We start from the raw sequence: 20,158 nt of genomic DNA, 5'->3' as shown, positions 1-20,158 counted from the left end.
GATTATCGTCGCTTTTTGTGCCAGACGGAAAAGCAGAGCCAGCGGCAAGACTCGAAGAAGCAGTCGAGCAAGTTCGAGGCGGAGTCGAGCGATCGGTCGGACGGCGGGGGCGGTGGCGGCGGATCTCGTCGCGACCTCGTCAAGGCGCTGGGCAAGAGGCTCAAGGTCACGACGCAGAAGAGCGATCCGAGCCAGGGCCGGCAAAAGTCGCGCACCGAGAATCGCGCCCGCAAGGCCTTCCGCACGATATCGTTCATTCTCGGCTGCTTCGTGGCCTGCTGGACGCCCTACCACATACTGGCCCTGGTCGAGGGCTTCTGCGCCAATCCACCCTGCACGAACGAGCACCTCTTCATGTTTTCGTACTTTCTTTGCTACGCCAACAGCCCGATGAATCCGTTTTGCTACGCTCTGGCCAATCAGCAGTTCAAGAAGACGTTCACCCGAATACTCAAGGGCGATCTGCACCTCACTTGAACGACGACGACCTGGCGGCGCGGGCTATTTTTATCGAAGTATACAATTCATACGTACATGCGCGAATACTCTTCGTCACCCGTGACAATCTCCCTTTGTACTTTTTCACCTTCCATTACGTAATTATATTGTAAAAAAAACAAAAACAGAATAGATGAAAATCAACTATGGATATCGCGGTGATAGCTGAATGATCAAACGGATCTTATCATTTCTTCTTAGACCGTGTCGTTTTTCTTTTACAAACAGAGGAACGAGCTTTTTTAAACGAATATTTTGTACAAAATATCAATGAAAGAAAAAAAAAACAACAAAAAAAAACGAAAATAATGGACGAATTTCTTTCGGGATATTTAAAATCGCAAGATTCGCAAATTATATAAAAAAAATCACCGTGTCCTCGTACGTGGCTAATAAGTTGATGTTAAAGATGTATTCATGTTGTTGAAAGCGTATATTATGAAGAAAAAAAAGTTATTGAATTATCGTCAATGAAACAAACGTAAACAAACAAAAAAACTATTCTCTAATAAAATCAATACTGGTTGTATTGCCAAAAGACGCGTCAATTGAACTCCACGTGGCTTCAGAGTAAAAATGAGCTCTCTCATAAATAAAATATCGGTAGATTTGAAGCTGTGTATAAATTACTTTATTTATTCACCACTACTATGTAAATAAATTGTGCTTTGTAAAGAAAAATCGTCGGTAGATGTTAATACTCGGAGGTGGGGGGATGCGAAAGATCTCGTGTACATTACACGTGGGTCAAGAAATTGTATATACTTGTATATGTGTGAATATACGATGATCGATTTCGCGCTTCGAATTCGCAAGCGAGATGATTTATAAAACATTGAGCTCGTATGATATCGTTAAAAGCATTTCGTACAATAAACGCGTGCGAGAGCAGAAATACAGAGAGAGAGAAAGCCGTTGTGCGCACGGAGTCGCGAGTACGAATCGATGAAAAATATCGCGTATAATATATGGTTGATTTTGTGCATAATATTGTGTGCGTTATGTGTCGTATCGCGCGTTGATGATGTGCAGCAGTTGCCGCGGCTAAAAATATATAAAAATATAATATACATACGCGCATAAGTCGCGAAGCAGCAGCAGCAGCAGCTCATACCATGCGACCTCATGTTTATGGTTTTAAATGCGGCGTTCAGAGGCTTTATATTACCGTTATATAGACTAGAGACGCGTTTACTGTCACGGCGTTAAATTCGCATACCCAACGCAGGTGGCAGAGGCTGCGATATTGTTCGCGTTGATTCATATTAATATATAGTCTATTAAGCGACGTGGAGCGGAGTAGCCGCGCCTCGCGACTATTCACATATACGCGCATTATTTAAGTATAAAACTTAGCATGTAGGAGGCTCTAAAGCCCGTCGAAAGACAACAAAAGTGAAATGGTTGAATGTTGCGACAAACAAAAATTCAAACTTCTCTCTGCCCAACTCGTTAATTTATATATGGGTGCAACGCGCATCATTATACTTTGCTCGTCGGCCCGGGTTCCTCGTTTTAATCTCGTTTTTCCGCACGTGGCAGAGCAAAAGTTTGGCGAATGAGTGTGCCTGAAACACGAGTGTCGCGAGCCAGAAAATTATCTAATGAGTTTCCCGCGTCTAGTAGGTACACGTGTGCGCAGTTGTTGCGAGAGACCGAGTGACTGAATTTTAGATCCGTAAGCGCGTACATGATTCTCAATTACAATTGAGCTTGACTTTGACAATATATGAGCAGATTTTCCGTGATTCTTTCGGAACTTTTTGCGTGCCGTTTCCGTTTCTCGTGTGGCGTACGAAAAATCCTTCGATATACGGTCCTTGTTTTGTTGAAAGATAGAAAAAAAAACAATATTTGACAAACATTTTTTTAGAATAGCGGAAAATAAACGTAACAATAACAGTGGGAAATATGCGATGTTTAGACTTAATTAATCAATAGCCTTAGAAAATTAATGAACGCATACAATATTTACGTACAATAAATTTCAATGAAATATAGAGCTTTAATGAAAAAATAACAAATTGTTTTTGGGTCCGAAATATCCCAAAAGTAATACCGGTAAATACATTAACAAATACACATAACACACACACATACCTTCATTCGGTACATTATTATAAATATACGTATAAACGATTATTGTGCGCTGCTACGAGCGCAAGATAATTAAATATTGTGAACATATAGCTTAAAACAATAATGTGCGGCATTGCCATTGAACGTAAATAGATAGAAAATTATAACGTGAAAAAATATCAATTAAAAAAACACATCAGCCAATATGCCATGTTGTACGAACTACATTAATATAGTAATAAATAATATATATGCGACCAATTTTTAAATTACATGCGAGGAAACTTTTTTATTGCGACTTCGAGTGTACTGTTACGGTCAAAGCCAAATCGACTCGTCGACTGCTCAAGCTCGACTGTTTTCGAGTTGTGCCATTTACAAGTTTTAATAATAATATAATTGCGTGCTGGGTAATGACAATTTTCGTAATGAAACAAAATATAATTTCTTTTCTTTGCAATACGAAAGTTAAAATTATTCGTAGCTCGTATCGTTCGCTAAGAATAAAAATTTATGGCCTAATTTTTGCTTCTTCGGTATTTTGGCGGATTTTAAGTTAATGTTATCATATGCGTTACTGTTTATTCGTTTTTACTGAGACTCAAGTTAAGATACAATAAAACCTATGTACTACAAGAAAAATTTATAGCTTACATGAATATAAAACTGAAAAAACATCTGTGAAATTAATGCGCGAGTGATACATACAAAAATATGTCATTGTGAAGCCGTTTATCAGACAATCTTACAAAAATACTTTGAACAAACTCAAACCTATAATTAATGTAAAAAAAGAATACAAACAATCAACGTTAATGAAAAAAAACAAGTATATTAAATTATATATTATTATACACAAAAGAAAATGTTTATGTGAGTTAAGAAATGAAAATTTAAATTAATAAAATTAATGTCTGGTGCGAAGTGTTAACTGACTGTAAGAGTGAAAAAATAATTATTAAATTAATATATATCAATGTTTCGGAAGAAAAGACAAAGATACATAATCACGAATGGGTTTAATTAGAGAGCGTAATACAAAAGTCAAAATAATATAGATGGTTAATGATTATATTTATTGTAGAGCAAATTTTATTGTTTTTTAAAGCATCGTAAAAATTGTATAATGTAATGATATATGGCTCTGCGAAGCTGGTAACTCCATTAAATTTTTCAAATAAAAATTGTGTCTGTTCTCAGGTGATTGCATCTTCATTAAACTGCAATGAGTAAAATAATTGCTTAGCTTATTATTTAGAAATGTACAAACATAAATAAATTGAGGTTGCTGTAAAGAATTCATTTTCCTACATAGGGATTTACAAAATCGAAGTAGAATCTAAAACTGCTTGCTCATAAAAATCTTGTAATATTCAAACCCTATGATAGGATCCTGTCTATAATACTCGTTTTTCAAACGGCACATTATTTGATTCGATATGCGGCAAAATTGGATAATAATTCTGCCTCTAAAATCGGTAAGACTATTTGAGTTGTATTGATTGATCCTTAGCTTCGACATGACATCATTTACTGACGGAGGGGTTTGATGTGTTTAAATAGCTGTGCAAATAATCTAGATTGAATTTAACAAGACTCTTTGCCTTTTATCCGATTTTATGGGTAAGAATCTTTTTTCAACTCCAACTTTAAATGAACTTTAACTGAAAACTGAAAAAAATATCTTAAAATTTTAAAAGTCTGGGTATTTGCACACTACACTGTAAATCATTTAGATACTATTTATGAGAATAAATGTTGGTGCTGTTAAAAAAGCGAGTACATATATTGTGCTGACTAAAAAAATTTTTAAGTACCAAAAAATCTAAGTGGTAAAATCAAAAAGCGTCTTTTATAACTATTAAATTACGAAAGCTTACTTAATAATGGCAATTTTTTAAAGAAAACGAAATCAAATAAAATAAATTTGTATTTCTTACGAAAAAAATGTATTAATTAAATAAATTAAATATTTTAATTATTATTTAATTTAAAAACGTCATATGTCACAAGCAATGAGTGTACGCAATGCGTCTGTCGTATTTTCATTAGTAATGGTTGTTTGTAAAAATAGCTGCCATCTTCGCAAAGCTTAATTAAATATTAGATCTTCCAACATGTATACAAGCAGAAACAATATGAAAATAATAAAAATTATTCCAAAGAACTGTAACAAAAGGCTATAATTATTCATTCGTTTTTTCGCGCAAAAATAACTTGAGTCGATCTAGTCAAGATCTTCTCATACCGACCGAGGTATAAATTGCACGATCTCGCGTTAGCGCAGTGTGCGATTTGCGAAGCATCTAGCATTCAGCATGTGAATTGTGGCATTGGATATATTTCGTGCGATATAGGAGTTGTGCATGAAATCATCGGAAAACAAATGACGGTAAAGTCAAGATTCGAGTGAGGGAGAGAAGGCCGGATTACTCACGCGCCGACGGGGCCCCGTTAATTCGAAAAGACGATCGAACCGAGTGCACCGACTTTTATTGATCCAATAAAGTGTTTGTTTTCGATTGTCACTTTTGCCAACTATCGCGAAAGTCTAGTGCTCCGTATATCGACTAAACGATTATTAAAGCAATAATTTACTAGAGCTGGCCTGCAGCACTGTCCTATGCTTGCAGGTACTTGTCCGAGAGATAAGCTCCGACTAACTTATTACGTGTTTGAATTGCAACGATTGATGGGTTTTTGCAAAGTTAAGTCCGCTAGAATTTCGACGGAGTAAGCTCGTTGCTCGAAATCATATCTTCACTCTGCGTGTTCTTAGCCGGTGGGATGAAACCAACTTAACCTGGAAACGATCATACACAAAGGGACTACATCGTAGATGATATTAACCGAATCAGCACTTTTCGAAAACTTCAAAATGACGTCTACAAAGAAGAATCACGAGTCGCGTCTTGAAAAAATGATTCTTTTTACATTACTGTTTACTACGCTTTTGTATTCTGTGAGTACTGCTGCTGTTAATACACAAGTTAAGAATGGAATTAAAACTTTGATGGATCATGCAAATCATTGTGACACAGTTAAATTTGTGCTAGACTCTGTAACTCTAAGTTCATGTAAAAACTTAACTCTGCCAGTTAATCAAGAAGATAAAACAGATTTAATGTGCATTTTAATGTTTGACATTGCAGAAAAAACTTGCATATATAATAGTCAATTGAATACATGGAAACGTGGAAGTAATTATGAAATAAAAGTTCCAGAAACAGGACAAATATTTGATCAAAGCATAAAAGAACTTGAGCCAACTGGAAACAAATTTGAGGAGTTCATAGAAGATATTTGTCAAAATGGAATAAATTACCTAAATCAGTTGAATAGTTTAGTGGAAACAAATCAAAGTATTGTTCCTATCATGCAAAATATGACATCAAAGTTATCAAACCCGATAAAATGTGCTTATTTTTGTGAAAAAACCCCAAAAACTACTGTTGAGCCAATATGTTTAATATTAAAATGGGCTGGTGATTTATTAAAAGATCAAAAACCTATTGATCAAATTATTCATCAAGAAGAAAATACTTCAAGTCCTCAAAATGTTGAAAATGATAAAAAAAATGTAAATGAAAAAAAAAATGAAAATGATACTAAAATGAAAGTGCAAAATACAGAAAAGGTATCTACAAAATCAGCTGATTCTGTTAGTCAACCTAAAGTTCAACAAGTTCAAGTTGAAAAAACTCTTGAAAATCCAACGCAAGCCATCAACAAAAATTCAGAAAAAACTGAAGATACCAATGATAAAATGTAAGTAAAAAATCAAGAAATTATTTTAATAGTGGTAGTAATTTTTTCTTTACATTTGTTTAAAGTGCGGATAAAGTAAACCCATTACAAGATACCAAAAAAACTGACATCATAACAGGCCAGTCTTCAACTGATACTAACTCTAAGCAAATAGATGATTCACCTAACGTTGCAGAAGATCAAAACCCTGATAATGATATTAATTCACTTGAAAACCATCAAGCCAAAAACGGAAATGAAAACGATGAAGATACAAACGAACAAGACGATATGGATGAAAAAGAAGGTATGATTTATTATTCATACACATTATCTAATAGAATTTTATAACTATAAAAGAAATATGTTTCAGATTTAGATAAAGCATCTCAATCTCAAGGTAAGATATGCTTATTTAAGATGCAATTAATTTCAGTATATTTTATTCATTTTTTATTTTTCTTACCATTGTAACAGGCAGAGGTAACTCGCAAGTTGATCTGAGAAAGTTTCGTGATTCAGCTATGGAGGATATCATTCAGCGCCAAGAGGAGGAATCCCATTACTTTGCTTATTTTACAACTATTTCTCTGATTTGTTTCATATTGTATATTGGTTATCACAATAAACAAAAGGTAAATATTGATAAAATTTAAAAATAATATTTGAAGAAGTAATAAAAATGATTTTTTTTCAGTTGTTTGCCATGATTTTGGAAGGTAGACGTTCAAGGAGAGGTAGAGGTAGTAGAAGAAGACCAAGTACAGCGAATTATCGTAAGCTAGACTCAAACTTAGAAGAAGCTGTAACATCTCAGTGTAACTCTAATGCTACTAATATCATTTATTGAGTTGAAATAATTTTGAAATTAATTATAATTTGATTTAATTTATAAACACAAAATTAAGTTTTTTTTACATCAATAACCAAAATAATTTGGATGAAAGTGGTAGTCGAATGTTTAAGTTTAAAAACGTTTCAATTGTGTACAGTTATACATTTTTTCATTTAAAGTCATTTACTTTTGTAAATAATCAATTAATTTTTGACTCAACAGTGCCCTTGTAATCGATAGTATATAGTATTCTATAGTTGTACTTATGCATTTTTTATTAGATTGAAGTAAAAACAGAACTTGTACAATTTATGTAAAATAATAACTATTCCACTTTTGGAAGTAAGAATTGTGATTGCAAAAATTTACTGATAATGTTATAATAATTTAAATATTTAATATTATTTAAGGTATAATTGTATTAAGATATGTTTAATACGTTGATGCGTGTAAACCACATTCAATAGATTGATTGCACTATGTATTCAGTTTCTGTTCAATAACAGTCAGCAATCACGAAATATCAATGAAAATTTGTTACACAAATTGTTCAAAATGAAAAAAAAAACATTACCTAATGTTTTGCTCTAAATCTAACCTAGTAAAATTATTGTTTTACTAAGTGTAAATAATACCTAGAGGTAGGCTTTTGTATCACGAAACTACTTTATAATAATTGAAGATCACTTCTTAGACAAAATAAACAATGTTTATTTTTCCAAGTAAAATGATGAATTTATTTCTCAAAAAGAATTAATTTATAATCCTTAAAAATAGTTTATAAAAGAATTGCGTCGACCAATTTTAAATTATTTTGCCAGATTTTTGTTGTAGCTTTGAATTTAAATTAGCGTATACGTGTATAATTTGCGTTATTCAATTGAAGAATTAAATAAGAATGTTTATTTGTAATTAAAATAGATTCAAACTCAAGGCGCTTTATTTTACAAATCTGGTTTTTGCAATGTTTATTACAACGACCGTGAGCGATCATTCTGAAGAATTCTATCGCTCGAAAGTCATTAGTAAGCGAACATCAGAGATTTAATTTCCGGGACTTCTAAAGGTTTGAGGCAATAGCAAGCGTCGCGCGTCTTGTGATAAATCCAATTCATGTGCGGTCCTATTCTAGTGAACACTGCCGTGCCAACCGTGTCGTTGCAATTGTTAATGTCCGACAGCATACCTGTTTTTTGTTATTTCTTAGGTCATTGTAAATCGGCACGTGGAAAAAGAGCAACAACGAATTTGCAGTACTCACCAACGAGATCGTAGTAGCCGTTGTAGGACCTGTGCAAGACCGATGTGCCCGCGTCGTTCTGAAACAAATCGATGTACTCGTCAATTGGACAAAACGCTCAGAGGCTGATCGAAGTGCATGACTTCCGAGTCAGAGGTTCACTCACTTGGCATAAAATGGAATTGTAGCCAACGACGCCCACACATCCACTCTCCTCGTGATAATTGCTCGGCTTAACGCCACTCTTGAGACACTCGCGCCTACCGAGTATCGGCAATCCTAATTTACGAGGTCTGCAACTCCTCGAGTCGACGCCGTCGGTGCCGTTTTCGCTCCTGATGCTGCTGCTCTTCTCGGTCCAGCCCATGAGAGTACCTACCTGGCCGAGATACGTCGCGCCTGAGCCACACATCTCGATTCTCAGATTATTTCTCACGATACGTTGGAGCAAAGTGTGTACCGAAAATGTAAAGAGCTACTGACCGGGTTCGGGTAGACAGACCGGCTGGACCCTGCGTTCGAACTGCGTCGAGCGGCTCAGTCGGATGAGAGCCAAGTCGTGAGCCCGGGCCTCGTAGCTGAACTCCGGATGCAGGATGACGGCGTCGACGCTCATGTTGACGGACGACACGTCGATGTGGCATCTGTCGTACTCGCCGAGTGCGACCTTGATCTCCGGTGGAGTTGCGCTGCGCAATCGCCACACCCGGTTACGATTTCTCGACTTGCGGACTCTCGTCGCTCGTTACTTACCCGAGCAGTTGACTCGCCGCGGTCAGGACGTAGCGATCGTTTATCAAGATCCCGCTGACGAGCAGATTATTTCGCACGTGTATGTTGGCCAGCCACGGAAACTCGTGGGTGTCGGTGTACTCGCCGCCTAAAAATCGGGCCGTACCACCTCGATTTGATTTACCGCAAACTGCAACGAGTGTTACGATTTGAAGTAGCAATTTTCAATGTCTTTTGAAGATTCTCCATTGCCCCGTCTCGAGATTAAACTTACCGCAGTTGAGGCAAGGGCGAAATTTTCCCAGCAACACATCGAGAAATCTTCTGGGGTACCTGCCGAAAAACGAGCCGTCCCTCGTCCGTTGCTGCAAGGGATAAAGCGAAAAACGAGGTTGATTCTCGACTATATGAACGGGCGATCTACACGCTATATATTACGCACCTCGGCCAATGCGGCCTGATCGAGCAGTTGGAGAGCGATCGCGAGAGCAGCCAGGAGATAATAGCAAGAGCGATTCATGATTACGCGCAGTGGTGGTGTGTTTCGAGCGAGCGCCAGGAGGTGAACTGCCGATGTCTCGAAAGCTCCTCGCTGCCTCGTCAACCCGCATTTCTTCGGCACTTTTTTTTCGTTCTCTTCCGCAGCGATGGCGTAGCATCCTGTCGACTCGCATCCCGCAGTCGCGTGTCTCGCTAACCAGATATACTTACGGGCTCGTTTTGACAGGTCTATTCACTGATAGGCCGCGTGATACGCGAGCGAAAGTGTCTTACGGTAGTTCGGTATTGAGTAACAAATTATTCAATGATAAAAAAGCTCAACGTTTTATTTCACATGCTTAACACAGTCTAGCCTTAAAGCTACTTACAAAATGATTAAAAGCTACGATTCACTACGAAAAAAAAATGTCATGGATACGCATGTATACTAAATGCCGATGAGATAAATGATTCATTACAAATGAAGCGAGATGCTGATGAAGATTCGTCGTGAGTAAATTGGGCAGCTTTAATCCTGATCGCAGAAGCAGCCGTCTTTGGAGTTTTTGAGAATCCAATCGAGGTACTTGGTCACTCGCGTGTAAACGCCGGGATATCCCGCTCTGGCGCAGCCGTTGCCCCAAGACACGACGCCGATGAGCTCGTATTTTTTATCCGCTCTCATGGCTACGAGAGGTCCGCCACTGTCACCCTGTCGAAACGCAAAAAAAAACAGTTAAAATGCAATTATTATTATTTTCTCGGCACAGCTTCGTAAAAGCTCGAGTTCGATCGATTCACCGTACCTGGCAGGTGTCCTTTTTGCCCTCGAGATAGCCGGCGCACATCATGTTGTCGGATATGACGCGGGGACTGTACTTGGTGAAGTTTCGACACTCCGTCAAGCTCATGACAGGCAGATCGACGTATTGCAGGATGCAGCTCAGCGGCCCGTCCTCTCGAACGGTGCCCCAGCCCGAGGCCAGTGCCTTTATTCCGTCGTACAATTCATCTGCAAAATAATCAAGCCGTCCATTGACACGTGCGCCTTATCTTTCATTTCGCGCGCACGACTAATAGTAATTGTTATATTAATTTGTGTCGCCGGTACGCAGGTGTATCTAGCCGTGAATCGTCAACCTAATTTCCCTTTCAGTATTTACTTTTATCGAGAGCACCGCGAGCGAATAGATGACGAAAAAAAAGTGACGAATCCGTCCTTGTTCTTCATATGGTTCATAAATCATATCAATTTTTTTTTGCGCGGCGTCAGCGTACCCCTATGCTTGTAATTATTTACGACGATTAGCCGTCCGATAATAAAAGTAAAAGTTTCATATTTATTCCAATGTTTATGTCCGGGATCGATTGCTGCACGCGCATTTCGTAATTACGGAGAATTTTTCATTTTTTTTCTTTCTTTTGTTTTAGGCAACGCGCGAGCGAGTTATCGCAAGTGTAACTGTTTCGAGCTGTCACCTGTCTTTTTAGGCAAGCAGATCGGCCGGATCGTGTCGGAGAAGCGCACTCGATCGCTGAGCCTCAGCAGGGCGATGTCGTTGTGGAAATTGGCCAGGCTGAAGTTGCCGACGAAGGCGCGCGACACGATTCTCAGCTCGGTCGGCGTGGCGTTGTTGTTTTTGAGGCAGCGGTCGTGCTCGCCGAGTGTCACTTTGATCATGAACCAGATGAAGCTGAAAATGAAACTGCACGATATATCATACGACTGGAATAATTTTTAGACTCGCTTTGAAATAGCTCCATTATATATGCGTAAATTTTATAATAATATATATATATGGCGACTATTTTTGCGTCATTGAATTTATGCGACTTTACCCTTTGACGCAGTGAGCAGCTGTCAAAACATAGCGATCGTTAATGAGCGTGCCTCCGCAGTAAAACTTATTCATATAAGAGAGCCGAGCTTGCCAGGGAAATTCGTTGGTCACCGAAGTCTGGCCTCCTACGATGCGGCTATCTTCGTTCCTCAATCCGCAGCCTATATTTTACAATAATTTAATGTTTTAACGTATGACTTAAATGCGCGATCAAGTCAATACAGAGTGAGAATATGTTTTTTAAGCTTACTGCAATAACATGGTCCGGGTGGCTTTGCTTGTTTCTTCTTGAACAGATCCTCGAGGAATCCTTTTGTGCTGTTCTTTTCGTTCTCCGCCTGTACGAATGAAAATAGTTGGAACAATATAAGAAAGCACAGATTCGTCAAGCTAAATTTCGCGTTCGCTTCATTTGCGCGAGCTTTCACTGTTTTATGAATCCTTTTAAAAAGTCATAAACGCGTACAGTAAATTAAAAATCTCGGCCATACCGATTTCATGCTTATTGGCGCATTCACATTTATAAAGCTATTGCAAACAAAAGAAGATGAAAAAAGACTTACGATTTCCTCCTCACAGACGACGCCTGTCTGCGATAAATAACAAGCAGCAAGGAACAATTGCGTCGACAGGAGTATCGTCCAGCGCATGATCTCGATTTATACTTTCGGAATGAAAAACTAAAGAATAAAAAATTTGTATCAATCGAGTGGAATTCAAGCGATCGAATGAGAAAGCCGTGTCGTCTCACTTGAATAAAGTACGTCGACTGTCGGGTCGTGCACCGTCTCCCTTTGTTACTGCACACAAGTCGCGAAGACGATGAGGCGCGATCAGGAAAACGACGACAACGACGGCGACGACGACGAAGACACTCTCCGCAGAGGTTAACGCTGCTTCGTGGTCTCAAAGTGCAGGCATTATACGGACATATCATAGCTGCACATACTCGCGCGCTGCATGGCATGGGGCAGAGGCAGCAGCAGCAGCAGCAGCAGCGGACGCGCTCACGGCAGCAGCGAACGGCGGCGGCCGATAACGGGTTTCGCACCTTCCCATCTATCGTCGATCGCGTGCGCTATACGTACGTACGTACGTACATAAGAAAGCCTTTCGATGTATTACAGGCCTATATTTAGCTTTCTCATTTTCTCGTGCAGCGATCGCGACGCGCAGCTCGCATGCACCGAGAGCGGCAGCAGGCCATCTGTGAATGTCCTGCATGTGTATACGTCCGCCTATCTGTATACGTGCTCGTGCATGTCTTCGCGTAAGTAAGTATCTCCAGTGTTTGCTGCCGCGAGGGTCTCTGCTATATAATGTTCGTGAGTATAGTGCGAATTGCTTTTTACATTTTGTTTTGGAATAATCGTAAATGCCGAGTGCACTCGAGGCAGCATAAATGATTGCGGATAGAAATGCGTTTCTTTTTAGACATTCTATGGCGACTTTTAATAAAAAAATATCTGTACTTTAACACTTCAACTTAATCGTTAATTAGAATTAAATTTTTTTAAATTATTCGTAAATATTTAACTACATTGCTTTAAATAACATCATATAATTATGCTCTATCGAAACTAGTAATAAAAACACTTATTTAAAAAATATCACACAGTTCTGTCGAGTCAGTCGTGTTGAAAATTGTCTCAACGTTCAAATCAGGTAACTATGTTTCTATAGATCAGTACAGATGCACTTTTGTTTCATGTTTAGCTTTATCCAGTTGAGATATTTGGCGACTCTCGTGTAAACTCCCGGATAACCTTGCCGACCGCAGCCAACACCCCACGAAACGATACCTGGGCCCAGACAAAAAGCAACAAATTTTTTAAACATCCGCGCCTCGAGACGATTTCTTTATATTCGCAAATGAAAATTACCCGCGATCTCGTGTCGTCCGTTTTCCTCGATGAGCAGCGGTCCGCCGCTGTCGCCCTGGCAGGAGTCTTGGCTGCCGTTGCCGGCGCACATCATGTTCTCGGTGATGCGATTGGCTCGGTACTTCATTTTGCGGCACTGGTCGAGGCTGAGCACCGGCACCGTGACCTCCTGCACGACCCCGGCCAGCATACCACCCTCCTTGGTGCGTCCCCAGCCGACGACGGTGCCGTCTTTACCCGCCGGATTGCTGCCGATCGAGGGCAGACAGACCGGTCGGATGGTCTTGGAGAAGAGGACCGGCTTGCGCAGCCTCAGCAGGGCTATGTCGTGATTGTACGACTCGGTGTCGAAGTTCCGATGAGGAATCATTTTGGCCACCGCCCTCATGATGGACTGGCCGTCGGTCGTGACGAATTGGTCGTGATCGCCCAGAATCACGCGGATCTGCTCCTTCTTCAGTCTGCGAAGCGACAAAACGCACAGTCAGATGTAATAGGCGCAATGACGAGGCATGACAAAAACACGATAATAAATAAGCGACGCTACTTCCTGATGCAGTGAGCGGCAGTTATGACGTAATCGTTGGTAAGGAGGCTAGCGCCGCAATGAAATTTGCCTTCGTAAACGATGCGTCCCAGCCAAGGATACTTGTTGGGCTCGGTCGGCCGGCCGCCAACGATTCGGATCTCGTGATTTGGAAATCCGCACTCTGCGACAAAAAAGAAGATGATGTCTTGAATTCAACGCGCGACACTTCTTTGTTTTCTAAATTTAATGCCTCTCACACGTTACAAGCAGTCGTATTCGCGATGGTGTATACACTTGATTCGCCGCTTGTAAAACGCGCACACAACTTGCGGTTCGTACTTTCACCTTTCTCACACTCCATTATAAATAGGATTTTCACAAAAATATGACTTTAAGGCCTCGTATCGCACTTGAGCACAGTGAAAGAGTATTACGCTTCTCTCAATGGTCAATTTGCGCGGCCGTTGCGAAACCACAAAAATTACTTACACCATAAGAAGCTTCGTATACACGGGGACAATTTGCATAGAGTTGGCGATTCCACAAAAAAAGTACCGTAACTAAAACTGATTAAATTCCGTCTAGCCTACTTTTACCCAGAATAAATCGCCGGTGGACGAATTTTTTTTCGAACAGTCCTCACGCATGAACTTTCCATTTCAATGAAGGCAAAAAAATCATCGTCAAATTAACGTATACAACAAACCCGTAATCATCGGTGTATACACCTGCGCCAGTTCGATCCCGATTGATCCGCGCTTCACTCACTTTCTCCCGGTGTATATTTACGCCGAGGTTGAAATTGTAAGCGAGAAACAAATTGTTTATCGCGAAATTTTACTTTTCTTCGGCAGAGCCCTCCCCCTGAAAGAAGAAAAAAGTCTTACCGCACGTGCAGTTTCTCAATTTTTGCACCGAGTTCGTGGAAGCGCTCGCCAAGGAATCGCCGGAACTGACGCTCTGAGCCGGGCTGCTGCTGCTGCTGCTGCTGCCCCCACCTCCGAATCCTGGGAAGCCAAAGTTCACGTTGATGCCGAAGATCTCGTCGAAAAATATCCTTCCGGTGCGATTTTGAATCGTCTGTGCGTTAACAAAAATAGCAAAAATGGAAACGAGCATAGGTATTTTGGCATATCAAGCAGGCAAGTCGAGTCAGGCTGGTTTTTAAATTTCAATTCGTGCTTCGGATGCAAGAGCATTTAATTCGCTACGTGCGCAAGAGAATGAAAGGCCAGCACACAAACGAGATTGAGAGAAGAAATGCCGGTCCCGTAGAAAGTGACATTTAACGCCGCAAATATATGCCGCATGAACTTGTACAGCATGTATGAAAGATAGGTCAAGGCTTGCGAATAATGCTCGCCATACGAAAGTAACGCCTTATCGGGCTCAAGAATAGACGACTCAAGCCAAAAGGTTTACAAGTTTTTTTGGCTCCGTTATAGGTACATAGTTACGTCAGGAGATAAGTTTTTTTCTGCACACACGATAAAGACGCGCTCGAGCTGCACACGTACACATGTCGGCACGTGCCGCGAAGCAATTGAATTTTTATTTTTCGAGCATCGCCATGGTCGCCGTGTCACCTCGATTTCTCTAACAGCTGCGCGTCTATACGTAGATACCGTATAGCAAAATCGATCGTCGAGCCAAAGAGAATTGAAATTTATTCTCATCTGTCGTTCGCGCGAGTACTTACCGATTCATGTCTCGCGTTCCTATCGGCGCTACGTGCAGCGACAGCCGCAACGAACACTAATACGGCTATCGTCGACGAAAGCGACGACGATTTCGAGTAACTGCCCATTGTCGTCTTTTTGTCTGTACAGTACGTAAAGTCACGTACACCCACGCACACCGCACTCGAGCACACGCACTGAAAAGTTGTCGACGATCTTGGATAGACTCGTCATGGACTCGGCCTCAACCCTTTCGCAGTCCCGATGTTATCCAAGTGCATCCAAAAAACGACTGAAGACGCATTAAGTACAATATAAACTCGGAGCTTTCACTGCTTCACTCGCACACGTACACATACACACGCACGGACCGAGCGTATATTTACGAATGCACACACGCACCCACACCGGGCTATAGCACAGCAACAACAACACATGCACGGTATATTTCAGCGAGAGAGAGAGAAAGAAAGTGAGTGAGTATCCACCGGCGGCCAGTCGCGAGGAGAAACTACTCGCCTCGCTGATGCTGACGTTCTATCTCGTGCCTCCTCGATGTCGGGCCGCTGCTCTTGTGTCGTGCCAGGCCGCGCGCGCGTTACGCCCCGCGAATCGTAAAACTTCGTAAACGGCTCTTGTAAACGTGCCCCATCCCGGAGAGCAGGGAAACCGCTCGCGAGATCTCTATATATGTAGGTAAACGCTGCGAGTCGCCAAGAGTGTGTTTATACGCGCAACGAAAGTGACCGAGAGCCCCGCGCAAAGATCAATGGACTTGAGCGAGCGCGTCGAGCTCTACACTCCTCCTGCCTACATCGGGGGCTCTTTAAAATATTACTCGCGCTCGATCGCGGCAGGTTCGCGCGCAAGCAAGCTATACAATATTGTATCCGCAGCTGACTCGGCATAATTCAGCCGAGCCTAGGCCAAGTGTCTAAAGTATCATAAAGTATACGGTATAAACGTAACAATTGCCGGAGCGGCACACGTGCGTCGTGAATGCGCATCTCGTGGAGCTCGCGTGCATCAAAACCAAGCCAGTAGAGGACCTTTGTTCCCGACTCCTTTCAGCTTTGTAAGATCCTCAAAAAAGAAAGCTGCTTTTCCCTTGCGATATCCGGAAGTCAGTTTTTTTTCGGCTTTTTTTTTTGTTAATCGAGAGATGCTTCCTTCGAGAGACAGTCGCTCCAGAGGCAAAGTTGCATGACTTATAACTCTCGAGATAAATCGAAATTTCACCAACCTACATAATGCATAGGCCTCTTCGGGAGCTCGCGTCTTTAGAAGGTGCTTTTTGAGAGTAAGTGGGCATGCTTGTGCAGTTATCAACTTATCATTTGGCGCTATATTTACTTTTTCTTAATGATTCGTCAAAAGCACACTTATCGTGTCAAGTTGTAAAAATGATAAACAAATTATTATACAATTGAAGTTTATTGTCTTAAATTACATAATACATATCACATAAACCTCACAGAGGCTAATCATATTTTAATAAACATAGTTTCAAAATCGACTAGATAATATCGAGGATCACACTCACGGATAAAAAATGTATTCATATTATCCAAATTGAAAATAGAAAGATTTCATTGAGGTGGCGTATCATGCTCCTCGAATGATTTTACAATTAACACAATTCATCATATCTGTATCCTATTGAAATAATTGCGCTCGAAATACCTAATTCTTAAAACTAATATCTAAAAAGCTATAATTTATATTGAGCTAAATATTGTTTATCGAAAAATTGATTCACTTTGTTAACTAAAATTCATACGAAGGATTGTATAATGTCCTTCGGCATTGAACATATACACTCGCCCTTGATATGATCTGCGATCCAATTCATGTAATTCGTCACTTTCGTGTAAACACCTGGAAATTTCGGTCTGGCGCAGCCGCGTCCAAAAGAGACCAAACCGACGACCTCCATGGCTCCCAATTGATTGCGTACGTGAAGAGCACCGCCACTATCACCCTGCATACAAGACAAGTGAATTTTAAACTTTCGACCGTTCTGTCCATTAGTAATTAGATAGAAATGAGTTTTCCTTACATTGCAAGAGTCACGTTCGCCTCTCATGTAGCCGGCACAAAACATGTTGTCGGTGAAGCGTCCTTTCGGGTAATTTGATTCCTCGCACTCGGTCTCCGATAAAATGGGCAGATCAACTTTGCGCAATTTTTTGCTCGTTGGCTCGCCCTCGGCGATTCGGCCCCAGCCGATGGCTACGCCGGTCATACCGAAGTAATGGAAGCGAACTGAAATCATGAGGGGGAAATTTGCATTATACGAATCGGTTCATCGTGGCTTACGGTCACTCACGGGCGTCGGGCAAGCAGACAGTTTTCACTAGTCCATCCAAAGGCACAGGCTGTTCCAGCTCAATTATGGCTATGTCATTGTTGTACGTCGATTTGTTGTACTTTTTGTGCACGTGTAGAGCCTTGATGCGATACTTCTTTTTGTCGGCAAAGCGTAATTTAAATTGCTTCTTGTCGTAGCTTTGATTATACGAGAAACGAGCGTCAGTAATATTATCATCAAAATCTTTGATAAAATCTCTCAACATTAAGTGGTTAGCTTTTAACTAACGAAATAGTTATTTTACATAAAAGGGTTATCAGAACTGGACATTTACTAAAACGGCAACCTCTTTTTTACATTTTATAGCCCTGTTATGCTCCGCGTTTTTTTGGCAGAAAATGTATGAAGTCTCCTAACCGTGCTTCGACTTGCTTCGACTTATACAATTATTTTAACTTTTCTACTTACAGATTGACTGAAATAAAAGATACTCGCCATCTAGTGGTGGATGCTTAAGACACGCTTAATCAATTAGTAATAACGAAATTTCGCTTCGCTTGAAAAAGACGTAGCACATATATAATTTGAAATAAAATTTGATGCTTTTCAGAATCCGGACTCAGATTTAAGATTTGATGCGTACTTAAAATTTGTGCGAAACATCGACTTTGCGAGTTTTCTCGAAGTGTTGCGGTGAAAAACTCAAGATTTAAATCTGATCAGAGGTGATCAAGGGTGTTGAAGTAACTTAAGAAATTTTCATAGATTTTTCGAACCCTTTTTTCTTACAAATAGCATCTATGAAGTGAAATGTTTATAAAAAATCAAACTCATTTTTTATCTCAAAAACCATTAATTTTATGTAAAAAGTTTATAGAACAAAAAAGTCTTAGAGTCAATCAAAAAACACCCTTATGACTTTTCAGGATTTTAGAAGAAGATTTTCCAATTTCCGGAAAAAACATGAAATCGAATTTTCCAAACTCAACTTTAAAAATAATGAAAAAATTTGAGAATGTTCGTCAATCACATTTTCAAGCGAAGCGAGATTTTAATTCTGGACGTTAATCGGTTAATATTTGTAACATGATTAGGATAGAAGAGTAACCACATTTTAGTCATAAGACCATTATTAACGTTGAAAAATTCTACCAGGACTACTATGTGAAACGATGTATATACTTACCTACTGAGGCAGTGGCCCGCAGTGAGAACGTGTCTGCTCGTTATCAGACTTCCCCCGCAATGATGCATCCCTTGATAGGTGATAGCTACAGCCCAAGGAAACTCGATAAAACTGGTGAGATCGCCATTGACGATTCGCACCTCGCGTCCGACCCCGCAAACTGTCGCCGATCGATCACAGATTATTTTCATGTCGTACATTAGAGGGAGAGGATGGTTTTACTCACCGCAGCTCTCGCACACGCCAATTTTTCCCGCGGTCACGCTAATGGAGTAATCGGTCGTTGAGTAATTTGAACTAGGCAACAAGTTATCGGCGTACACCACTTCCGTATCTCCGGTCAATACCTGACAGAAAAATTTACTCGATTTGATTATTCGGCACTGATCGAGAATTCGCATTTTGACACACAAAATAAAATTGACACTTCTTACCAATCTAGGGCTTATTACGGCGCCGTGTGTCAAACATAACAAAACTAAGATCGTTCCGATGCACACGAAATTAACTTCGAAAAACTGACCCATGTTTAAATTTTGAATTCCAGCGAGACCGAGTGCGCGAAATTTTTTTAGCCAAAAGCTCTGTGTGTAGTTGGGCTTAGCACAGTTGTAAAAGTGATGATTGTCGAGAACTTTTTTCACGTTTTATATCTTATATCATAACTAATATATAACACACGGCGCCGTGCTGATTATTTTACTCGAGTGGTAGGGAGCCGCTCTGTATACCGCTTCGTACCTTTGGCCTTGGCTGGCGCGTCTACATTGGCAGTTCGCAGCTCACATAGTTTCGTTGTTTTGGAACCTGCTAGATGTAGCACACTCACGTGACGGATCCTCTTTACTATAATGTTTTTATGATTATTATCTACAGTAAAATATATTTGTCTTTATGCGAAACGTTTAGTGTTCTAGTTTACGGATTTGCAGAATATGTAATAAAAAATGATGACACATTGGTCAAATGTCAAACTGCTTCATTAATGTTTAAAATGAATACCAAAATCAACTTAAAAATAAACTTTATCAAATATGGTTTCCAAAATTTTTTCCAAATATTTTCTTAAAAATTCAGTGGAAGCCTCTTGAAGCGATTTCTTTAAGCTAATACACTTA

The 20,158-nt window shown here is 40.1% G+C and overlaps 4 protein-coding genes across 5 annotated transcripts in view; 2 read left to right on the top strand and 2 right to left on the bottom strand.

The window, feature by feature from the left end:
- The window catches only part of LOC106651255 (mucin-19), a 67,263-nt gene extending 63,890 nt beyond the window's left edge, over window positions 1–3,373 (top strand). For both annotated transcript variants that reach the window (XM_023459070.1, XM_014369695.2), the window contains exon 9: window positions 25–3,373. In XM_023459070.1, coding sequence (XP_023314838.1) covers window positions 25–477 — 453 coding nt within the window. In that variant the 3' untranslated portion in view covers window positions 478–3,373. The remainder of the gene's footprint in view (window positions 1–24) is intronic.
- A 1,516-nt stretch (window positions 3,374–4,889) lies between these two features.
- LOC106651462 (putative leucine-rich repeat-containing protein DDB_G0290503) lies at window positions 4,890–7,887 on the top strand. The gene is made up of 5 exons (XM_014369979.2): window positions 4,890–6,345; window positions 6,411–6,631; window positions 6,698–6,724; window positions 6,802–6,959; window positions 7,022–7,887. Exons 1-5 carry the CDS (start codon window positions 5,417–5,419, stop codon window positions 7,172–7,174), a joined length of 1,488 nt encoding a protein of 495 aa, XP_014225465.1. The 5' UTR covers window positions 4,890–5,416; the 3' UTR covers window positions 7,175–7,887.
- A 294-nt stretch (window positions 7,888–8,181) lies between these two features.
- LOC106651257 (vitamin K-dependent protein C-like) lies at window positions 8,182–9,651 on the bottom strand. The gene is made up of 7 exons (XM_014369696.1): window positions 9,574–9,651; window positions 9,406–9,496; window positions 9,153–9,321; window positions 8,883–9,088; window positions 8,566–8,798; window positions 8,421–8,478; window positions 8,182–8,345 (listed from the first exon to the last, which is right to left on the bottom strand). The coding sequence occupies exons 1-7, from the start codon at window positions 9,649–9,651 to the stop codon at window positions 8,182–8,184; spliced, it is 999 nt and encodes a 332-aa protein (XP_014225182.1).
- Window positions 9,652–10,080: 429 nt separating this feature from the next.
- On the bottom strand, window positions 10,081–19,108 carry LOC106651557 (transmembrane protease serine 9-like). Its single transcript, XM_023459084.1, has 11 exons — window positions 19,041–19,108; window positions 14,752–14,822; window positions 13,883–14,045; window positions 13,336–13,796; window positions 13,133–13,254; window positions 12,016–12,105; window positions 11,703–11,790; window positions 11,451–11,613; window positions 11,091–11,305; window positions 10,418–10,623; window positions 10,081–10,323 (listed from the first exon to the last, which is right to left on the bottom strand). The coding sequence occupies exons 1-11, from the start codon at window positions 19,106–19,108 to the stop codon at window positions 10,141–10,143; spliced, it is 1,830 nt and encodes a 609-aa protein (XP_023314852.1). The 3' UTR covers window positions 10,081–10,140.
- Window positions 19,109–20,158: the final 1,050 nt, after the last annotated feature.

This window comes from Trichogramma pretiosum, unplaced genomic scaffold (assembly GCF_000599845.2).
Source record: "Trichogramma pretiosum strain Unisexual culture from Peru unplaced genomic scaffold, Tpre_2.0 scaffold54, whole genome shotgun sequence".
Classification (NCBI taxonomy): Eukaryota; Metazoa; Arthropoda; class Insecta; order Hymenoptera; family Trichogrammatidae; genus Trichogramma; species Trichogramma pretiosum.
Note: the sequence above shows the minus strand (reverse complement) of the source record. Positions and strands in the feature narration are given on the sequence as shown.

What these genes read in the sequence shown, in the direction of transcription:
- LOC106651462 (XM_014369979.2), top strand. Translation starts at nt 5,417, where the DNA reads ATGATATTAACCGAATCAGCACTTTTCGAAAACTTCAAAATGACGTCT. An exon ending in GAAGATACCAATGATAAAAT is followed by an intron (nt 6,346 to 6,410) that starts GTAAGTAAAAAA and finishes ATTTGTTTAAAG; the next exon opens with TGCGGATAAAGTAAACCCAT. An exon ending in CGATATGGATGAAAAAGAAG is followed by an intron (nt 6,632 to 6,697) that starts GTATGATTTATT and finishes AATATGTTTCAG; the next exon opens with ATTTAGATAAAGCATCTCAA.
- LOC106651257 (XM_014369696.1), bottom strand. Translation starts at nt 9,651, where the DNA reads ATGAATCGCTCTTGCTATTATCTCCTGGCTGCTCTCGCGATCGCTCTC. An exon ending in TCGCCCTTGCCTCAACTGCG is followed by an intron (nt 9,322 to 9,405) that starts GTAAGTTTAATC and finishes CACTCGTTGCAG; the next exon opens with TTTGCGGTAAATCAAATCGA. An exon ending in CGGCTACTACGATCTCGTTG is followed by an intron (nt 8,346 to 8,420) that starts GTGAGTACTGCA and finishes AACAAAAAACAG; the next exon opens with GTATGCTGTCGGACATTAAC.
- LOC106651557 (XM_023459084.1), bottom strand. Translation starts at nt 19,108, where the DNA reads ATGCATCATTGCGGGGGAAGTCTGATAACGAGCAGACACGTTCTCACT. An exon ending in GCGGGCCACTGCCTCAGTAG is followed by an intron (nt 14,823 to 19,040) that starts GTAAGTATATAC and finishes CCCGGCTCAGAG; the next exon opens with CGTCAGTTCCGGCGATTCCT. An exon ending in GCAAAAAGGACACCTGCCAG is followed by an intron (nt 10,324 to 10,417) that starts GTACGGTGAATC and finishes GCGTTTCGACAG; the next exon opens with GGTGACAGTGGCGGACCTCT.